This window comes from Gallus gallus, chromosome 20, assembly GCF_016699485.2.
Source record: "Gallus gallus isolate bGalGal1 chromosome 20, bGalGal1.mat.broiler.GRCg7b, whole genome shotgun sequence".
Classification (NCBI taxonomy): domain Eukaryota; kingdom Metazoa; phylum Chordata; class Aves; order Galliformes; family Phasianidae; genus Gallus; species Gallus gallus.
The window spans coordinates 5,022,535-5,043,623 of NC_052551.1; the positions used below are offsets into that span (position 1 = coordinate 5,022,535).

A 21,089-nucleotide genomic window follows, 5' to 3' on the forward strand; every position below is an offset into this window, starting at 1 on the left:
AATCATGGCTGAGCTGAGCTAGTGCTGGCAGCAAACCTGCTCTGAGTAGGAAGCGGGGTGAGAGACCTCAGAGCCAGCAGCTCTGTCTGGTGGGGTCAAAGGGGGCTGCAGGCAGGGAGGGTTTCTGTAGCTGTGTGCAGTTGGTGGTGGGTTCTGCAGTGGAAGCAGCTCCTCCTGTGCTCGGCAATGAGGAAAGCTCTCATGGGCGTTCTCAGTGAGAGAGCCCTGGGAAAAGGCAATTGCAGTCTGGGGAGGGGGAATTAAGCTGCGCTGGTGAGAATGGCAATTAAAGAAGCCAACTGAGATTTCAAGGGAAAAGCACGAATCTATAGGGCACATTAGTTAATTAAAACAGATTCAGGAAGATGATGATTTTCATTCACAGGAAGCTTCTGTTTTCTGCTGGAGGCATATTGAACTGGCGACAGTAGCTCAAGACAAGCGAGGTTGCTTTTGGAACGAAGCTGTTAGTTCAGCGGTGGAACAAACACACCCCTTCCCTGGAGTCCCAAGTTCTTGGCTGGAGGAGCTCCCAGCCCTGCTGTACTGCATGTTCAGGGTGGAGCAAAGTGATTCAAGCAAAGGCAGATACTGATTATAGCTTAATTGCTGCTGCAAAGCCTCTCTTCCCCATGTGCAGCTATCTCCTAGCAGAAGGCACCTCACCCCCATTGCGCACTGGGGTGAAACTTCATTCCCAACAAAGTCCAACAGCCAAATTCCCACAGATTCCATCCTCCCAGGAATGCAGCCGTGTTTGGTGCACAGTGGGGAGCCCTGCTCCATTCTGCATCCCCTTTGGATCTCAGCTCAGGCTCACTCACCGTATCATTAGCTGGATCAGCTCAGGCCCATGTGGGATCTGGGCTGAGCTCCCACTGGGAACACTTGTAGAAATGAGTGCATGGTGGAAGACTGCGGTGAGCTCTGGATATATTGCTGCTAGAGCAGATCGTCACGAAGCAGAAGGCTGGAAATAGCCTCACACCCAACAGATTTGGGTTTTTTTGATTGAAGGGGAAGGGCTATTTTCCCCCACTAAATCAAAAAGGCCTTTTCCTTGTCATAAGCAAGAAAGGAGGCTGCAGCACTTGGCAAACAAGCTTCTATTAAGTGCATTTGCTGGAAGTGTTTATACTTTGCTCTTGACAACTATCTTGAACATACTGAGCGTTGCACTGTGCTCTAGCTTGCATAATTCTGACATGGGAGCAAAGTCCTCATGGGGGAGGCAACAGTGTCTTTCCTCAGGATCTTTGTTTCTTTCAATCCCCGCCACTTGTCGTGGCAAGAACTTGTTTTGGAAAGTATTTTCCTGCTCTCCAGGGATTTTCTCTGTCCTCTGGTTGGCTTTAGCAGCAGCAGGAGGAGGTCCTTGCAGGGGGGAACTCCTCAGAGCAGGGAAATCACCATAGCCCTCCATGCAGGCTGGCAGATGTCTAAGGAGGGCTTCTCTGCCTTCCTCCAAAACTCCCCATCTGCAGCATGTTGCCTGGAAGCCTTCTGCTTCTTCCCCTTTCACATTGAGTTACTGCAAATTGCTGAAAACTTTATCAGAACTCCTATCAGATAGACAAATCACTGTTTGATTGGGGCAGTTCAATGGACCTGAGCAATTCCAGCAGTTAATCTCTGCTTGCTTTGGGTTTTTGGTGTATTTTTTTCTTTTTTTCTTTTCCTTTTTTTTGTGATGCTGTCAGAATCAAGCCCAGTGTATCCCAGGCTGAAGAGCAGGAAAGTGGGCTAACTCAGGAAGGCCTGGCTCTCAGGAACAGTGTATGACCAGGAGACCAGAGATCAACATAAGAGATCTGTGAGATGAATGGTTGCTCTCACCTCTAAGCAAATGGATGGCTGAGCAGATGGTGCTTGTTCACCAGTCCCTGCAGAGCAGTGTTCATAATGGGGTTATCCTCATGGATGGACATAACCTCCACAGCTTGACTTCCCTTCTGGAAGCTTCCATAGACAGGCAGTGAAATGTAACCTGCACGGGGAAGGGTTACTCTTTGCCCCCATCTCTGTGGATGGAGGGAGGGCTGCCACACTGCTCAGGGATCACCCGTCATCTCGGTGCCATGCTGATTCTGTGGTTCAGGGGGAGGGTGTTGCGGGGTGCTTGCACAGCTCCTGACACCAACACTGCACCCATGTCCAAGCACAGAACCTGCAGCCCTGTGCCCAACCAGGGACACACTGCTGCATCCCGGTGAGAAGAGCTCAGAGAGACGGGAGAGAACATCTGTCTGCAAAGGGTGGAATAGGAGGGGTAGCTCAGCACCTCCCTTTCCCTTCCCACCTGCTCAAGCAAGGGAGTCCAAGGAGAAGAAAGCAGACTGGGGCTGAGCCCTGGATTTTGGTTCGGGTTCTTTTTTCTGAATGGGTTTCACCCTGGGCTATGAGATGCACTGCTCTATGGGAGGCCAAGGGAGATGCAGGCTCTGGCCATCATTCACAGGCAGGCAGGGAAGGAGTTGGGCACCTCTGGGACCACCTCAGGTTGGATGCAGGAGTAAATCCCTGTGTCGTGGCTGCAGTCTGCAACACACAGAGCTGGGGCAAAGCAAGGAGAACCAACCACCCAGCTGACGTCCTGAGCAAACAGTCTCCCCCAGGTCAAGAATGCAGGCAGACCTGACCTGAGGGCTAGCTGCCCTCAGGGCTTGCTTTTATTGTTATTATTTTCCTCTGGCCAACGCCTGGCTGCTGCCTCAGCCCCTGCTGCATTTCCCTGTGAAGGATGTGGAGGCATCAAGGAGTTAACCCGCTCAGAGGCAGCCCCAGACCCCTGTTCTGCCCTGCTCCGGATCCTCTCCCATCCCTCCTTGCACCCTCTCTGCTCGCAGCTAACAGGTTGTTTGTCTTCCAGGGGATCGGGGGGAGTCTGTATAAACCTCCGTACGACTGAATTTAATTACCTGCCAAACCTGCACCAAGGCATAAGCCCACATGTTGTATGTGACATTACCAGTAGAGCAAGTACTGGAATGCAGGGGCTAGAATAATTTGACAGCTAACATAAAGCACTGTGATTTATATTTTGGTTATATTGAGATTTTTCCCCCCTCTTTGAGCACTCTTATAAATATTTACTTGGATCCTGGGACCTTGCTTAACCCTCACAGTGCCATGTTTTATCTTCTTCCTTTTTTCTTTTTTTCTGCTGTTCTTGTTTGCCAGCAGCTGCTCCAGAAATGCCTTTCATTTCAAAGCACAGAAGATTTAAACGAGATATAACTTCACCTTTAAACTGCTTCATCTGTAAACAATGTGATCCAGTAGTCTTCATGTATCTACTGTAGTGTTCAATTGAAAACAGATTATGGAGAAGGGCCTCTTCGGTGTTCAAGAACAGTGGGGATGTGGTACTTAGGGACAGGGTCAGTGGGCGGTGTTGGTGTTGGGTGGATGGTTGGATTAGATGGTCTTAGAGACCTTTTCCAACCTTAACAATTCTATGGTTCTCTGTGTCTGTTCAAGGATAGCGTTAATAGAAATCCTGCTCTTCTGGGTGCCTGATTTGGGAAAAGCAAGGACCTGGAAATACCCGGCCCAGATCATTTCCCACTGACATCCTTGCTACCTCCTTTGTCCCTTTGAGGAATGGGTTAACCTGTCCCACCTCAGGTCAGCACTGGAGCTCATGGATTTGTGCTTCCCCCATCCCTGAGATCAGGGTGTTTTACTCCTTTACTCCTACACATTACTCCTGCAGTACCCAGAATGAAATGTCTTATCCACAGGTCAAGGCTGACGTGAAAATAGGGACAGCCTGTGTCTAGGGGAACCTCACAGTCCTATTGCTCAGATGTATGAACGCACCCTGTGCTTCTCTGCTTCAGCATCCACACGGGATGGCTCAGTGCTGGAGCTGATGTTAGCACTGCTCTAACACAGCGCATGGAGCTGGATGCTGTGCAACACAGAGCCCACACTGAGGATAAAGGGAAAAGCTCTCCTTTAGAATCACACAGACAGAGATTTGGGACTCAAAACCCTTTTCCCTACAGTTTTGGCCACCTTAAATAGTGGGGAAATGGAGATCCAGAGAGCTGTAAGGGCCAGCATTGGCTCAGAGACGTGCTTGTCGTGCGTGTTCCCTTCCTCATGTTTGCAAAAGCTTTAGGCAGTAGCTGCACCATAACACAGAGCAAGGAAGAAGCAGTTAGCAGAAGTCCAAGGTGCGGATTTATTGCCCTCTGTAACTTCTCTCCTGAACGAGTCCCCTGACCCAGCAGGGAAGTTTCTGCTCCACTCACTACCAAATGAGATGGGCCCCATTAACACACAGACTGACGAGGGCTTGCACTCAGCACCCCTTGCTGTGAGTGACACTGTTCCCATTCTGCAGCTGTGATGGCACTGTGGGAGCAGATCCCCGTGGGGCTCTATGCCTCAGTTCCTCCAGCTGCCCAAGGACACTCACAGTGTGGCCACCTCCATCGTTTCCACCAGCCCTACTGAAGAGGCATCAAATACTGTTTAATTCCATGTGTGCAGCTTTCAGACGCTTGGCACTGATTTCTTGCAACACCTTGGAAAAAAATCACACTGCACACCACACCTTTGCAAGTGAGTGTTTAATATCCATTATAAAGCCTTCCTGGAAAAGTCTCATTAGTGGGAAGAGCAGAATCAGATCTGTTTTGCTGCTGGGAGGCTGCAGGATTCAGCCGTCAGAGACAGGCACCAGCTACGCGACGCATTTGCAATGTGTGTGCATCACTGCGATGCTGAACGAAAACACCCAAGTTTAGGAAGAAGCCCATCTCTGTATCTGTGCAAACGTGTCCTCCCAGCTCCCTTCATTTCCATGCTGGAAATGGGAGTCTGCGGGGAGCTCATAGAGTGGTGCATTGTATCCATGCGGTGCCATCACCATTTGGGACCTCTCTGGAATAAACCTTTACCCGCTGCCTCCCGGAGCGTGGCGGAAGGGAGGAAGAAGTTTGAGAGGTTCCTTTAAAGAAAGAGCCAAACTTGGTGAAAGGACACGGCTTTCCTCCCTTGCTCTCTGCCCCTCATGCCTCAGGATATCATAAATTTTTGATACCAATAAAACAGAATTTTTGATGAGCTGCTATTTTGCATTAAAGCAACTTTACATGCAAAGATTGCATAATAGGAAGTAAAATTGAATTTTGCCTCAGAACAAGTTCTTATTATTAATTTAAGTGTTTTTTCTATATTTTAGCAGCGGCTTAGCATTCTATATATTTAATTTCTTTCAAGTGAGAACAGTTAGCATTGGTTTCCTTATCTAAACAAACCTTTTAAAAGAACACATGTATAAAGTGGAAATGCAGTGTTCTGCATCTGTGCCTTAAGACAAACAGTGGAACTTTAAAAGGGGAAATAAAATAAGGGAGAGGACAACTATCCTTAAAGCCTAATGGCAGCCTCTACAGGGTAGGAAACACTCCGCTTTCTGTGCATGAAATGCCGTTTTCCCTCCTTGCTGCAATACATTTATTGCAGCCCTATCCTGACAGACCTATGAATGCACAAAGCTCCCACTGGAGCAATTCTGTTTAAGGCCGAGGATTTGCAGCACAGCTCTCGCATACACCACAATGTGTTCTCTAACACTTCCATGCACCATGATGGGCAGGGACAGCTCACAGGTATAAATTTGGAGTCCCGGATGCAACAGCAGGAAAACGTTTTGCAGCACTTTATGCTGTGCTCAAAATTTGCTGCTAAAAGTCACTGTTTAAGTCAAGAAAAGCACTGAAACCTTTTTCTTTTTTCTCCTCTTCTCCCCCTTGCATAAAACAAAAGTCCAGTGTGGGATCCTAACAGACCGCTGCATGCTACAGCACTGAACACGCCATGCAGCATTATGCAATGAGCTATTTAGAGTGTGGCGTGTGTGTGTGTGTGTGTGTGAGAGAGAGAGAGTAACTTCAGACTTACTGTAACTGTATGGGAGTGAAACATAGTGAGTAAAATAAAGAGGAAGGGAAGGGAAGGGAAGGGAAGGGAAGGGAAGGGAAGGGAAGGGAAGGGAAGGGAAGGGAAGGGAAGGGAAGGGAAGGGAAGGGAAGGGAAGGGAAGGGAAGGGAAGGGAAGGGAAGGGAAGGGAAGGGAAGGGAAGGGAAGGGAAGGGAAGGGAAGGGAAGGGAAGGGAAGGGAAGAAAATGTAACTGAAACTTGCCCAGATAAGGAGGAAGAAAAATAAAATAAAATAAAATAAAATAAAATAAAATAAAATAAAATAAAATAAAATAAAATAAAATAAAATAAAATAAAATAAAAATAAAATAAAATAAAATAAAATAAAATAAAATAAGGAAAAATGAGGAAAAGGGGTAAAGGAAGGGAAAGGGAAAATGGTTGGGGGGCGGGGGTTGGAAAGAATTAAAAAGGAAGAACTGGCGGGCAGCGCTGCGGGCCGGGAGATGCTCACCTGCCCCGGCGGGGCCGCAGGGGTCGCCCAGCGCTGGAGCTGCTTTATCTGGAGTCCCCGAAACCCGACACCAGCAGCGCCGGAGAGCTCTCCCTGACCTCGGCCTGTCAATCAGCGGCAGCGAGAGGGCTGCGAGAGCCGGGCGGGCACCGCGCCAGCTGGAGGGGGAAAAGAAAACGGAAAGGATAGGAAAGGAAAAAAAACCCTAAGCCCTAAAACAGCTGGGAGCCGTTATCTCGCCAGCACTGGCTCTTCTTCATCACGCATCTCTCCTGCCCGCTCCTATGCTCTGCGTTCATCCACTGTACGGCACCATCACTCAGCATCTCTGGAAAGTCTTGGGCTGATGCAGCTGTCTCCAGTCCCAAAAGTCTTTTTCAGTCTTAGATTTCTCTGTTTTGGAATTAGGGACGATCAGTTTTGTACATTCTCCTGGAAGGGAGGTGGGAAGGGACGATTTAAAGCCGTCCGTGGGGCTGGCAGGGACAGCCCGAGAGTTCGGTGTCAGTAAATGGGGGAGGGGGGCTGCTGCCAATTGTGTTTCCTGTTCGAGTGCCTCGTTGGGAGCAGCCGTAGCCAGTAGTCACCTCTGCCCCGGAGGGGGGATGCAAATCTCTCCACAGCTGTTAGCAATAGCTCTTGAAAAACTGCGAGATCAAACAAAATAATAAGATTTTCACTGAAGGGAATCGTCCTCCTGCACTGCACGAGATCACCATCGAACCGTCGTTCGGCGGACAGACCCGGGATGCAAACCCCGAGCTCTCCCCGCCGCACTCCCCGTCCATCCCCGGGCTGCGCGGAGCCGCCGGGATTCGGGCTGCCTTTGCGGTGCGAGCGGAGCTGCGGGAGAGCCCGGGGCGCGGCTGTCCCCGCACATCCCGGGGCCCTCAGCACATCCCAGGGCCGGGGCTGCACGGACCGCCCCGAGTGCAGCTCGGGGTCCTGTCCAGTCCCGTTTTCACCGCGCTCCCAGGGCTACAAAGAGTGGATGGGGCCGAGGAGTGCTTTTTGCCTACATTAGGCTTTCTTTTCTTTTCTTTTCTTTTCTTTTCTTTTCTTTTCTTTTCTTTTCTTTTCTTTTCTTTTCTTTTCTTTTCTTTTCTTTTCTTTTCCTTTTCTTTTCTATCTCTTCTCTTCTCTTCTTTTTTTTTCCTTTTCTTTTTCTCTCTTTTTTTCTTCCCTTCCCTTCCCTTCCCTTCCCTTCCCTTCCCTTCCCTTCCCTTCCCTTCCCTTCCCTTCCCTTCCCTTCCCTTCCCTTTTACTTCTCGCAGCATCTTCGGTCCAGTGTGTCTCTAGGGCAAGGAGGGCTGGCAGGTCTCCGGAGCAGGAGGTGCTCCTCACCGAGCTGTGCCCTCCGTGGGCACTACAACAGCTCTCCGTGCCCGCTTGAAGCTTCCTCCGAGCCTCGGGGAGGTCAAGGTGCCGGGACCGGGATGTGTGGAGGAAGAAGGGGCTCGGAAGGGCAAAGCAGGGGCGGGCAAAGCAGCACGTCCGGAGCGGGGCAAAGAAGAAAGGCTGGGAGCGGAGATGCTTCACCCCCCGCAGATCTTCCGCAGCTCTGCAGGTGGAAAACGAGCATCCCCGTAGGGGAGAATCCCACGGGCAGCCCGCGCCCGGGACGGCCCTATCGATTCATGAAGCTGCTCTCCATCCCCGACTCCAGTGTCAGCAGCACTTTAGAGGTCAATGATGAACAGCGAGAGATCAAAGCCGTAACGCGGGGATGGCAACGCGTGGAACAGCTGGGGTGCAGGTGGTCACCCTTTGCTGCTGGAGCTCCCCCAGTGGAGGGTCTCAGGGAGGCCTTACCCGCCCCTACCCTCCCCGGACAGCCGCTCCCCGCTGCTACAGAGCCCCGGCCCGAGCCGCGCTGGGGACAGGCACCGGCAGTTCTCAGCCCCATGGTCCATCAGAGCCCCCCCGGAACCCCCCGGGCGGTACGGGGCAGTGGGAGCAGCCTCGAGCGGCCCGGAGCCACCGGTCCCGGCTGTGCCCGCTGTGGGGTTTGGCTGCGGTTTCTTTTCTTTCCGATGGGCTCCGTTAAATCTGGGGAATGGCAGCGGGCGCTGCAAACGCACCGGCAGTGCGGCGGGGACCGGGTAACGGGGCTGCCCCGGCGCTGCCACTGCTCCGCGGTGGGAATCTGAAGGGCTTTTCTAAGGCCTATTTCCCTATTTTGTTGTTGTTGTTCAATTAGCCCCAGTGATTTATTCAATGCATGCATGAGGGGACATTAATATGCGGTGGCAGTTCCCACAAACAATATTCCTCTCAGGCTTTCTGCAGCCATAGCATTCGCTGGCAAGAGGGGAGGAAGGCAGGCACAGCCAGGCAGGCACAGCCAGGCTCTCATCCTCTCCCTCCACAAAGTCCCGTCCCCGCGCGTAACAGCTCCTGCAGGCCTGACCCATGGAGCCGGGACCGGCCCCCTGCCAGCCCCCCCCCAGCTCCGAGCGGGCAGGGATGCGATTCAAGAAAGGATATGGGCTTTAGGGGACCGTAGTCGCTGTTCATTTTTTCCCATACTCTGTCCTTAGGCGGCTGTTCCCCAAACACGCCTCACCCCGGTGCGATGCGAGGAGAGGGCCGTTATCTGCCCCGAGAACTGCTAAGGGCCGGGAGTGCTGAGGGCGGCGGGGGGAGGTCGGTCCCCTTCTCCATTCACATCTAAAGTCTCGCAAAGCGCCCGTTGCTCGCGCTTAAAAAGATGATAATAATAATAATAAGAGCGCCAGAATAAATAAAGAGTGCAGATGGAGTGGAGGAAAGTGAATCCCAAAGGAGTGTGTGGGGGGGTGGGGGTGGGGGAAAGGGCAGACTTGGCCAAATCCTCTCCTTTTTTAATGCAAAAAGAAAGCAAGAGAACAAGAAAGAAGCGCAGGAGCGCTCGCGGTGCCCTGCAGAGGGGCCGCCCAGGCCGGAGGACCGCGGCCCGACGTGGTGGGCTCCGCTGCCCAACGCTGCGGGTGGGGGCGGCCCCGCTCTGCCACGGCCGGGTCGGGCCTCGGGGCTGCGTAACCTGCGGGCACCGCAGCGCTGGGAGGCGGGGGGTGGGATGGGGGGGGGGGGTGCGAAGGGAGCGGAGCTGCTTGGGCCGGACAGCGCTTCACGTCCACAGGTTTGTCATCACCTCTCATTTTATCCCTTTCTTTTTTCGGAACACGAGACGTCAGAGAAGCGGATCCCTCCAAGAAATGCCATTTCAATGATTTTAATAAGCAAAATAGGAAACAATTTTAATAACCAAAAAACAGAAACCAGTCTGAATAAAACTACAATAGACCAGGTTTTTTTTTTAATATTTTTCATATCATAAGCAGGATTTGAAATTGATCCCTTCAGAACTTTACATGAAATAAAAACAATTATTTTTTTTTCCGCTGCTGCAATGTTTTGATTTCAACACAGTTGAATCAGTAAAAACCAAAGATCGTTTTCTGATGCATGACTAATATCCACAATATTTAAAACTGCAAGCACCATGCTGTTCATTACAATCTTGTTATTACTGTTAATTTATAAACTAATACAAACTTAAAATGCATCCGGCCAGCAGTGCCAGCTATCCTAAAAGGAAACTAAAAAATAAGTTTTCATTTTGGTATTTTTGTCAGTGCAACGTAAATCCTTTTACTGACCTGCAGGAGGAAAACAAAACAAAACAAAACAAAAAATAAAAAGTAATAAAAACACCCATAAGACTCCAAACTACCGCTACTATACAAACTGCAAATTAACTTCGGCTAAAACTTTCACTCGCTGCATAGGGAAGCGGGGAAGCAGATTACAAAAGAATACGCTTCAAAGCGGCGGTGTCGCCTCCTCGGAGGAAGCGTCACCGTTCCAACCGTTGGGAAACCCAGCTTGACAGCGCCAGGGAGCGCCCGCAGCGCGGAGAGCATCGCGGCTCCTCCTGCCGGGAACAGCGGGCCGGGCCGGCCTGAGTGCGCGGTGCGGAGCGGAGCGGAGCGGAGCCGCCTCGGGGCGCGCAGTGACCGCGCAGAGCCCCTTCTCCCCCCCCTCCCCCCCCCCTCCTTTCACCATTCAGTCTGGGTTTGTCAATGCCATCCAAGCGTTTGGTTTCGCGTTTTGTTATTTTTCCTTTCTTCTGCCCCAACAAACAACAACCAAAATGAAAACTAAAACAAAACAAAACAAAAACACCAAAAAACACACAACTTAAAAGTGCACCAGATATACAAAGTTGCTTTTTTTTTTCCCCCTCTCTTTTTCTGTATGCAAAATGCCCATAACTTCTTTTTTTTTTTTTTTTTTTCCTTAAGTATCTCTTTAATACCAACCAAACCGTACAACCAGCCTGCTGAAATGTTACTTTGCTTTATGTTCTGTTTTCTTTTCCTGTGCGGTTTGAAGTAGCAGATATTTACAAGCCGACGACCATAAAAGAAAATAAGAGAGCAAAAACCAACGAACAAAACTGCACAAGCAGTAAAAACTTGGGATAACTCGTGATGCTTTCCTTACCGATGAAACAAAACAACAGAAATCTATGATCGATGATCAACATGCTAAAGTTAAACAAGAAAATGGTACAAAATAGAAATTATTACCATACATGTCCAGCATGCAGGATTAATATTTTTAATGCAGATTTTCGTATTTTTCTATATAATCAAGCAGGCAATAAAACTGATGAGTTTTTTTTTTTCCTCCTTTCTTTCTTTCCTTTCTTAGATTGAATGTCCCGTCTGAGTCCTGTAACTTTTTTCTCAAAGCAGGCAATATATGAAGAGTTTGCATATATTGTCCTTTTTTTTATTATTCTCTCTTTTTTTTTTCCTCCAAGTGGGTAAATTGTGCATGAGATGGTGCTGTCTGTGTCCTCTCTCCTCCCAAGCAGGCAGTGTGTTATAGATGGCTCGTTCATTGTCCTTTTCTGTCATTATTCTCTTAAAGTCCATCTCGTTCTGCAAGCAAGCGATCTATAAAACGCTTCACTTGTCCTTTTCTCCCGCGCCTCCGTCCCTCTCTCTAACTCGCAAACCAAAGTCGAAAAGTTGCACTTTACCTCTCCCGTCCCCACCCCCAGCCTACTTTTCCCACAGCTAATCTAGAAGACTGGATGCTGCAAAAAAGAAAATCAAGTCTCTATGTTTCTCTCCTTCTTTCCCTCTAGTCAAGCAGACAGATGGATGAAGATGTCAGAGGAGGATGGGAGCGGGGTGGGGGGGGGGGGGGGAGGTGATGGGGGTCAGGGGTCGGGTGGGGTTCTTTTTCTTGGGTTCTTTTTTTTTTTGTTGGGTTTTTTTTTTTTTTAATTACTTTTATTAAGCACTCACATGAAGAACTCGGGGGAAGACGGGTTGTCACTGGTGGAGCCGGCCTCTCTGAAGCCATTGCTGGCAAGTTTCTCACACTTGAGCTTGTAGGCGTCTCGCTCTCTGGCCAGCCGGGTCACTTCTTGCTTGAGCTGTTCCACCTGCTGAATGAGCTGGGTCTTTTCGTTCTCCAGGTGGTGCTTCTGCTGGACGCGTTTATACCTGCAGGACTGAGCGTAGCCCCTGTTCTTCAAGGTCCTCCTCTTCTGCTTGAGGCGGATCACCTCATCTTTGGTGAAGCCTCGGAGGTGCCTGTTGAGCTCCCTCACAGACATGGAGACCAGCTGGTCATCCGAGAACCGGTCCTCCACGCTGCTGGAGGGGGGATGCTGCTGGTGCGAGGTCTGGAGCTGCTGCGAGGAGCTGGACGAGGTGGAAGGGGTGGGAGAGGCCTGATGGTGGTGGTGGTGGTGGTGGTGAGGGTGCCCGCTGCCTGCCAGGTCTTCGTGGGTGACGGCGGGGTACTGGTGGTGGTGCTGGTGGTGGTGGTGATGGTGGTGGTGATGGGCCCGGAAGCTCTCGAAGCCTTGCAGCTGCTGGGACACTTGGTGGGAGCCGATGAGGGCTTCGACGGCATCCTCAGGGGTGAGGTTCAGCGCCTCGGGGTTCATCTGCTGGTAGCTGTTGGCCATCCAGTACAGGTCCTCCAAGTGGGTCTTCTGTTCGGTGGGGCTGAAGCTGGGCGAGGAGGGCACGGAGCTGCAGGGGGTGCTGATGGGGGTGGAGGACACGGAGCCGGCGGGCTGCAGGCGGGTGCAGTGCCTGCCCGAGCGGTCGTTCCTGCCCAGAGGCTCCTTCTTCACGTCGAACTTCATCAGGTCGAAATCGTTGACGTACTCCATGGCCAGGGGGCTGGTGGGCAGCTCGGCTCCGATGCTCAGCTCTCCGGCCATCGCTGTCTTGCGGGCTCCTCTCCGGGCGGAGGGGGCTGGAGACCTGGCCCCAGCGCGCAGCCTGGCAGAGGGCTGGCCGCGCTCCCTATTCCAAAGAAACTTTGCCTCCGCTTCGCCTCTCGCTTCCTTTCCTCTGCTCCCCCCTCCACCACCGCCGCCTCCTCCTTCTCCCGGCTTCTGGGGCTTCTTCGGACCGCAGCAACAAAGCCAGGGACGAGCCGGCTCCCGGGGCCGCCCGACGCCTCCCGGCTTTGGGTATCAGCGCTGGCAGCGCACCGCCGGCGGCTCCGGGCACTCAGACGCCCACGGAGAGGAGAAAGGAGCAGCGGCAGGAGGGCAAAAGCAAAACAAAACAAAGATGCTGCCTTCGGGGCCGTGCGGGAAGCGAGAAGAACGGTGCAGAAGGTCTAAGCCCGCGCCTCCGGGTGGGTTTTGTAAGTCCTGAGCCTTCTCCCCGCGGTAGCGGAGCGCCGGAGCGTGCCGCAACTTTCCGCTCCGGGAGCGCACCGGCTGTGCGGCGGCGACCGGGCTTTGCACGGGAGTTTTCTCTGGCTCTCGCCGCGCAAAGGGAAGGGGAGGGAAGAGGGGGAGGAAGGAGGGGAAGGAGGAAGGGAGGGAAGAAAAAAAAAAAAAAAAAAAAAAAAAAAAAGGAGAGGGGGGACGAGAAAACCCAGGTCTCCGATGTAGCTGCCGCCTCCAGCGCTCGTTGTGCAGCTGTGATTCGCAGCGCAGCCCCCCTTGGCTTCTTATACGGCCGTGCCCGCCGAGAGCGCGGCGGGGGCCGGGGCCGGCGGCGGCCGCGCCAATGGCAGCGCGGCGGCGGGGCCGGGCCGGGCGGTGCGGTGCGGCGGGGCCGGGCGGTGCGGCGGGGGCGGCGGGGTTGGGCGGTGCGGCGGGGGCGGACCGCGGCGTGACAGCTCCGCAGCGCCAGCTGAGCGGCCCCGCTCCTCGCCCCGCTCCTCCGGGCGCTCCCCCCTCCCGCAGCACCGCCGCCTCTTTTATTTATTTATTCCCCCCACCCCCCCACCCAACCCCCCCCCCCTCCTTTCCTATTCTTTTTCTGCAGTCCAGAAAGGAGGAGGGCTCGGGGACATCCTGCCCGTCCCTTTGTTCTAAATATAACAAAGTCTCTTTTTGCCCGCTGCCGTCCCGTAGCAAATTTCAAGGCAGTCGGCTCTCTCCCCCCCCACGATCCCCCCCCCCCATCCCGCACACACGCGTCGCCCCTTCCAACTTCACGGCAGCGTCCCCCGTGCGGCGGTACCGCCGAAAAATGCGCCCAACGCTGCGCGGGTGCAGCCGGGAGAGAGTGCGGGGCTGCGGGAGGTGCGGGGGATGCGCAGGAGACGGGGTCGGGGAAGCACCGGCGCGGAGGGGAGGGAGGGGGGAGTCGGGGGGGGGGGGGGGCTGTCAGCGGTCCGCAGGCAGCCGGGGAAACCCTCCCGGTTACGGGAAGCAAATCTCTCCGTAAAGTAAAGCGCGGGGATTGACACAGACAATCGCAAATATTGGGGTGGGGGGGGGAAGGGAGAAAATAGAGTCACACTGCAGTTCTGAGGGGACCGCGTTGTCTTTCTTCTGCTGAGCTCCGAGTCAGTGACTGCATGCAAAGGAGCACTCGGCTTGTGAGGCTTTTTTGGTTTCTTTTTCTTTTCCTTTTCGGTCCGGTAACAGGATTTTTATTTATTTATTTATTTATTTCCCCTGAACATTTTGTAACGATTAAGGGAGATTAAGGCTTCTTTTTTACGCTGCTTTTACGCTCAAACAGACAGAAAGTGCGACACCAAGTGACGGTTTGGAGGATGACAGCTCCGTTTCACGGGGTAAAAAACACCCGGAAAAAATAAAAAAAAGAAGGGCCGGGCGGACCCGGCGCTCAGCATCCTCCCGTCCCCTCCCGTCCCCTCCCGTCCCCTCCCTCACCGTTATTTATCCCCAAAGAAAACAAAACAAACAAAATAAACCCCTATGCTTTAAGATCTTTCCGCTTTTTAGAAATGAATTAGAAGGGAACTGCCCTTCAGGTGCTGGGACAGAAAACGCGTCGTTGAAGTGCGCGGCGGACAGTTCTGCTCTCTCCCCGCACATCCGTGCGCTCTGTCGGGGCGACGCCCGCAGCCCCGATGGTCCCCGCGGAGCGGTCCGCGGCCGCGCAGGGAACCGCGCCAGGTGCCGCTCTGCCAACAAGTGCCGGCTGTGCCCGTGGGCTGCGGGGAGGGCACCGGCGCGGGGGGGGGGGGGGGGGGGGGGGGGTTGTTTGCAGTGCCCCTCGGCGTTACGGGCTGTCCGGGGTCGGCTCGGTGTTGCAGGGCGAAGCCTCGCTGAGGTTTTCCTCCACTGTGTGCGGAGGGGATATACAAAAACGCCTGGGATCGGTGAAGCCCGGTGCGCTCGGTACTCGCCGGACTTCCCACGCGTGATGTTTCTGGGGATCAGAGAGACCCTCCGGACCCAAACCCGGCCGGGAAAGGGCTGAGACCCGTGAGAAGGCAGCCCTCCCGTCCGCACCGCCCGCTCCGAACGCGGCCGTGGGGACACGCGTGGGAACATCCCGCGTGGAGAGCAGCGCTGGGACAGAACCGCGCTGTTAGGTTCTCATCGCGGCTAAATTCGGGAAATCGACCTTATTATTATTATTTTTCGCTGAGAACGATGAACCCCGGGGCACAAAGAGCTGAGCTCGGTGCCCCTTCGGGACCGGAGAGAGGTCGGAGCGGGACAGGAGCTCCGCGCTCCCCGTCCCGCCCCCGGCTGCCTCCCGGTAAGCTCGGGGAGAGCCAGCAGCTTCCCCAGGGGAAGCAGCAGCTCTTATTTCTGAGGTCCTGGAGGATGCTCGCCGAGAGCTTTATTTCCACCTGCACGATAAACGGGATCGGTGGCGGTGCGGGGGGGAATCGGTCCCGCAACAGAGGGAAAGGGAACCGCGGCGAGCGCCTGGGAAGCGAGGATGCAGCCCTGCGAAATGTGCCATGAGACGGATAATACTTTTTCTATCATAATTACTGAGGTATATTCACAAGGTGGAGCTACTGAAAGGTGGAGGAAGCATTGATCTGATTATCTCCCTGTCCACACGCACTCTGTCTCTTTTCTTAATCTTTTAAGCTGTGAATTACAGATTGGTTCTGCGTGTCCATCACCATCGTCATAAAATTTCAGAGCACTATGTGGGTCCATTTATTTGCTCTTCCATCCCTCATTCCCCTTTAGAAAACACATATCCCGCAAAACTTGCGGCACTGCGCGGCTGGCTGAAACACGGAGAGCTTTCTGCCCCGCATTTCCAGTGAGAGGCCGATATTTTTTATTGTAGAGCTTTTAATTCAATCGTCAAAGATCGTTCTCCTTAGGATTTGTGTGTCGGGGGGATCTCCCTCCGTCCAATCCTTCTTTAGAAATATGTATATATTTCAGTGAGGACTGGGGGAGAAATAGCTTTGCCGTAGCAGAAGAGGATCTCTGGACTGAGCAGCCCAGCGTGGCAGCCCGGGCAGAGTTTTCCGCCGCGGGGACCCGCAGCCGAACCGCGGAGCTGCGCGCAGGGGAAGCTCCGCATCCCCGGCCCTGCGCGGCCGTCCGCACCCGGAACGCCTCCGCGGAGCGAGCGGTGCCCCGGCGGCTGCGGCTCCTGCGGGCAGCGCTGCCGTCCCCGCCCCGCCGCTCCCGCTCCGCACCCGCGGAGAGAGCGCACGGCGCGGAGCGGCCCCACCTGCCCGGCATCCCAGCGCCGGAGCACCGCTCGCCTCCATCCCGCTCCTCCTGAGCAATTTTTGTTCAATCGCGACTTACTCCCTACACCCAAAAGCCGTCCGTCCAATGGGTTTAACTGTGTTTTTCTTTCTCAGACCCGTTTTTATTTTGTGACGGTTTGTTTCGGGTACAGAATGACTTCTTTCCGTTGTCCCTTCTCTCCCTCCTCCCTCTGGGAAACTCCCGGTCAAAATCAGGACGAGTTCAAACCGTACGATGGTGTCATTTCAGATCGGCTCATCCCGCGTGTCCGTGTAGGGCAGTGCGGGTCCTGAGCCGCTGGAATGCGAAATCTCGCCCTTAAACTGCTGCCTACGGATACTACGTGCGTTTGGTTCCGTGGGGTTCTGCCCGAACTGTGGAATTCACGGTCGAAAAGGGAATCGTATTACTGTGGAGCCCTAATCCCCAGTTCCTAGAAAGCAGATTTTGGTAACTGATAAGTATAAGAAGACTGTCATTTATGTATTTTCCACGCTGAGTAGCGCTCCTCGCTTTTGGTCTCTGACTGCTACATTTCCCCCAGCATTCTCTTTTTCGCCCCATAACATCAGTGGGATACGTTGTCTGAAATGGTACTTTTGTTAACAAACAAACCCACAGACCGACGTCGCCCACGGCCGGCAGCCAGCGCTGGCGGAGCAGAAGGGCATCCCTTTCCTAATCCTTACCTCCCTTCGCTTGGTTTTTAATTTCGCGAGCTGCCAGCAGGCACCGTGCCGTTTGTCAGGATATTTTTCCCCTGTGCAAGCAGCGAGGGACCTGGTTAATCATCTATCGCAGATCCGTGTGCATGAGAAAGAAAAGTGTTGATGTTTGCTTGTTCGGGCTGATGGGAATGGCCCACGAATTTAGGATTAAATTACTAACGGTAATCGTAAATCTTTGTTTCCTCTCTCCTTCTCTTTTCTACTGAAGTAAAGCGTGCAACACACTCCGGACAAAATCTGCACGGTAGCTTTGCGGTATAAAATGAGCTACGGAACTGTCCGAGGTTCAATGGGGTCTCTTCAGATTTTAACCAGAGCCCGTTAAGCGGGGCCGGTCCCAATAACTTTAGACACGTTTGCACAGTTGGACCTGTGGGAAGGAAGCGGAGCAGCACCGCGGAAGGGTAGGTTGGGAGCGGGGGGGGGTGGGGGAGGGAAGTTGTTTTTCCCCGGCATTAAATCCCTGTCTGGGATGGGAGGGCGGTGTAACCGAGAGGAGGATTTGGGATTTGGGAGGGATTCGGAAAGGGGAAGGGGGTGTCTCTCAGAATAAGCGCACCTGGCAAGGTGCCACTGTACGGGACGGCGTGATTGAGCGCGCTGATTGGAAAGCGTTTCCTTAAAACCGTGTCTGCCGTCGAAGCAGCGCCGAGCGGGGCTGAAGGGGCCGGGACGGGGTCGGGGGCACGGAGTTCCCTTAGAAGCGGGGGCTCGAGGAGGGCTGAAAGAGCGGAGCGAGCCGAGGGGCGCCGCGCAACGCCGCGCTTCGGCACCGCTCTGCCTCCGCGCAGCCCCATCCCGAAGGCGGACGCAGCCCCAGCGGTGTCCCGCAGAGCTGCGGGGCGCGGACAGCGCGGGGTGCGGCTGCGGGGCTCCGCGTTCATCCCTGCCGCCCTGCGGAGCGCTCGCAGAGAGCGGAGCGAACTCCTCGCTGGCACCCTCTGCAGTTTGCTCGGGGCCTGAGCGCAGCGCGGGGAGGGCAGGGGATGCCTCGGGACAGCCGGCACCGTTTCTCCCTCTTTAACGGCCCGTGAGGGCAGGCAGCAGCGAGCAGCTCCGTCCTCTGCCTTCTTTCAGCCTTAGGCTCGTCGTGCCATGAATGAGGCGGCCCGATTTATTTACTTGTATCTTTTCCCGAGGGAGTCCGTCCCTCCCTCATCATTTCCAAACAGTGCGGTCCCATCACGGCCCCTTTTAACACTGCCTCTAACACACACTCCCTGTACCATTCTCCTTGCTGCCCTATTATTTACTGCCACCCTTGTGTATAGCAAGAAAAATCCTGATCCAGAAGCACAGAATCTCCTGTTCAGACCTCTGTAGGGCCTGCTTTCCTCCTGAGCGTGGCTCAGTCCTGCTCCCCACTTGGACCCTGCCATGCTGAATTCATCATCCAAGCGTCTCCAGGAAGGAGCATTTAGCAAACAAGCAGCACCAAAACCTCTCTGGGCAATCAGAAGTTGCCTTTCAGGTCTGAAGGAGCCGGCAGAAGCTGTCGGACTACAATCACTGCTCCTGTATCCTGTAATGGCATTTGGTGGCATACAAAGGTTTCTCAGACACTTCAGAACTTGAGCACTTCTCACTTAGGGAAATTTTCTCTCCGGTTTATCTTACCCCTTTTCTGGATATAGAGGTAGTACACAGATTTCTGGGTGGGAAAAGCTTCTCGCTTTTTGCTTCCTTGCAATGGACATAGAAAAGGGAGAAATGTCAGAGAGTGGTGGGCAGCCAGAAAAGCTTCCAGTAAAGGTCAGCCCACCTTTCTGGCCACTGTTGCCTGTTTTTGTTTTTTTTTTCCAAGCAGCTCAGCAGAACACTCTCTGAATGAACAGATTTCAGATGCTCCAGAATGAGGGAAGGAAGACGTGGCCTCAGTTGTGCCTGAGGAAATCCAGCCCCATGTGAGCATCCTTTCAATAGAGCACCACAGCACCACTAGGGCTCCTTACCACCAAGCTGAACATGTGGCTCTTGTAGGATCAGGGACCGTCCTCCCAGCTCAGGGCTCCTCTGACACCTCAGGGACCTGAGCTTCTTCCATGATTTGTAATCTCCTTTCATTGCACAAAGTCCAGGATCAAAAAAAAACACCCAAACCTGCTTATATATACATTTCTTTTTTGGAATTCCCTTTCCGGCGCTCTCTGCATAAGGGTTTAAATATAATCATAAAGCCCATACTGCATATTCTTCCTTCTGCTCTTTGCACCTTTAGTCCCCATTAGGGATTTTGTTTTCTTTCTGCTTTGACAGCCCCTGTATATATGTTTTGTGGTTGTTCTGTACTGTTTCCTGATTTAATATCGGTGCAGTTACAGGGGAAGGATGCACCGTTAGCATTTTTTGCTCAAAGTATTTTTCAAGCTCCTTTTTGATGTACTGGTCAGGTTTGCAGCTTCCGCGCTGCTGTTGATCAGAGGAGGAAGGATGGGGTTTATTGCGCCCTTTGGGAATGGAGCTCTTTATTCACCCAAGGAAACGCAGCAATCTCGTGATGCCGGCCCCTCCGCACACATCCAGGTGCAGAAGAAAAACGAGGACCTATTTACTAGAAAGCTGTTATTCAGTGAAATTAAGGTCCTTTTGTGTGTTTCTGAGAGAGAAAGGCGAGCAGAACTGGAAACAAAGTGGTTTCTGCAAACCTCCACCTTCCGTCTGAAACGTTTTTAAGCCCAAAATATGAGAAGGAAAAAGAAGTAAGACAAAGAAAGGGAACAATATTGAGGAAATACGTTTGCTTGCTTTCCTTGCCAGGCTGAGGAACGCTTCCTTAGCTGCTGCCCAGACAGGGGAAAGACAGCAGCTCCCAACCTGCTTCTTTTACGCGTAACAAATCCTCACCCAGTGCTTCCTGAGCAAAATGCTCTGCAGCCACATGGCCTGGATGCTATATGGGTCATCCTTAGGTCCATAAACTGTGCCCACATCGCCCTGACAGGAGAGAGGGAAAACACAGAAACACAGCAGCAAGGAGAGGGGCAGGGCCAGGTGCTCCGGTGGGAAAGGTGGTCAGCAAAGGATGCTTCGTTCCTATGTCTGTCTTAACAGCAATCCAATGTGGTATGCTGGATTTCCTATATCAAAGGAGATGGTTTACTCTTGTTTCCCTCAAATCCACACACATTAGCAGGTGCAGAGTACATACCAGCATTCCCAGCACTGCTAAGCAGGAAAGAAGCAGCTCCTGCAGCAGTGCACAGCCATGCAAAATCCTGTTCGCTCATCTCTCCTCCAGGCAGTCTTGCGCTGAAGAAGAACGCAAGTATTCACTTAGAAATGCAGCTGAAAATTGAATATATATATGTATCGAATTGCAGTGAACAAATCTACACACACACACACGATTAATGACTATTTGCACATAAATAACCAAATCCCGGTCTCCGGGACAGCCTCCTTTAACACTGCCTGTGCCTGCAGTACAAGTGCCTCGTTGAAGTGCAACCTTCACTCTGTACTTGCAGTTTTTAATAGCTGCGTTTTCATCCTGCCAACATCCACATCAGGGGCTTCACCCCTTTAAAGCTGTGATTACACCTCCGTGACCTCTCTCTTGGTGATGTATGTGTGGTTTCTGTTTTCTTTTATTTTCCTGGTTAGAATTAACACACATTACTATACCTCGAATGTACTCCTTTAATAACTGGCTTATAATAAGGGAGAAGATGGAGAATTTCATCCAAGAATTCCCAGCTGGAGACATCTGTTCAAGTCACCTGATGCGCAGCTCTAACCAGCCAAGTGTGAGCTGTTTTTATTGGTTCAACATTTTAGAAATAGAATATCCTTTTTTTTTTCCTTTTAATTGATAACTTGCCGGACACCTCCATAGATTCTTACACCTGTTTCTATGCCCTTGGACCTATTTCTCCCAAAGGATTTGTCCACCCCAATCCTAGTGACCCATTCCTAAACGGAGCTGCCTGGTTGAAACCAGTAGGAACCAGTTAAATGCTCGTAATGAGGGCTTCCACCGGGG

The 21,089-nt window shown here is 52.7% G+C and overlaps 1 protein-coding gene across 1 annotated transcript; it reads right to left on the reverse strand.

The window, feature by feature from the left end:
* Positions 1-9,607: 9,607 nt before the first annotated feature.
* Positions 9,608-13,293, reverse strand: MAFB (MAF bZIP transcription factor B). Its single transcript, NM_001030852.2, has one exon. The coding sequence runs from the start codon at positions 12,642-12,644 to the stop codon at positions 11,709-11,711; it is 936 nt and encodes a 311-aa protein (NP_001026023.1). The 5' UTR covers positions 12,645-13,293; the 3' UTR covers positions 9,608-11,708.
* Positions 13,294-21,089: the final 7,796 nt, after the last annotated feature.

Bases quoted from the DNA above. Each gene is read 5' to 3' on its own strand.
- MAFB (NM_001030852.2), bottom strand. From the start codon at position 12,644: ATGGCCGGAGAGCTGAGCATCGGAGCCGAGCTGCCCACCAGCCCCCTG.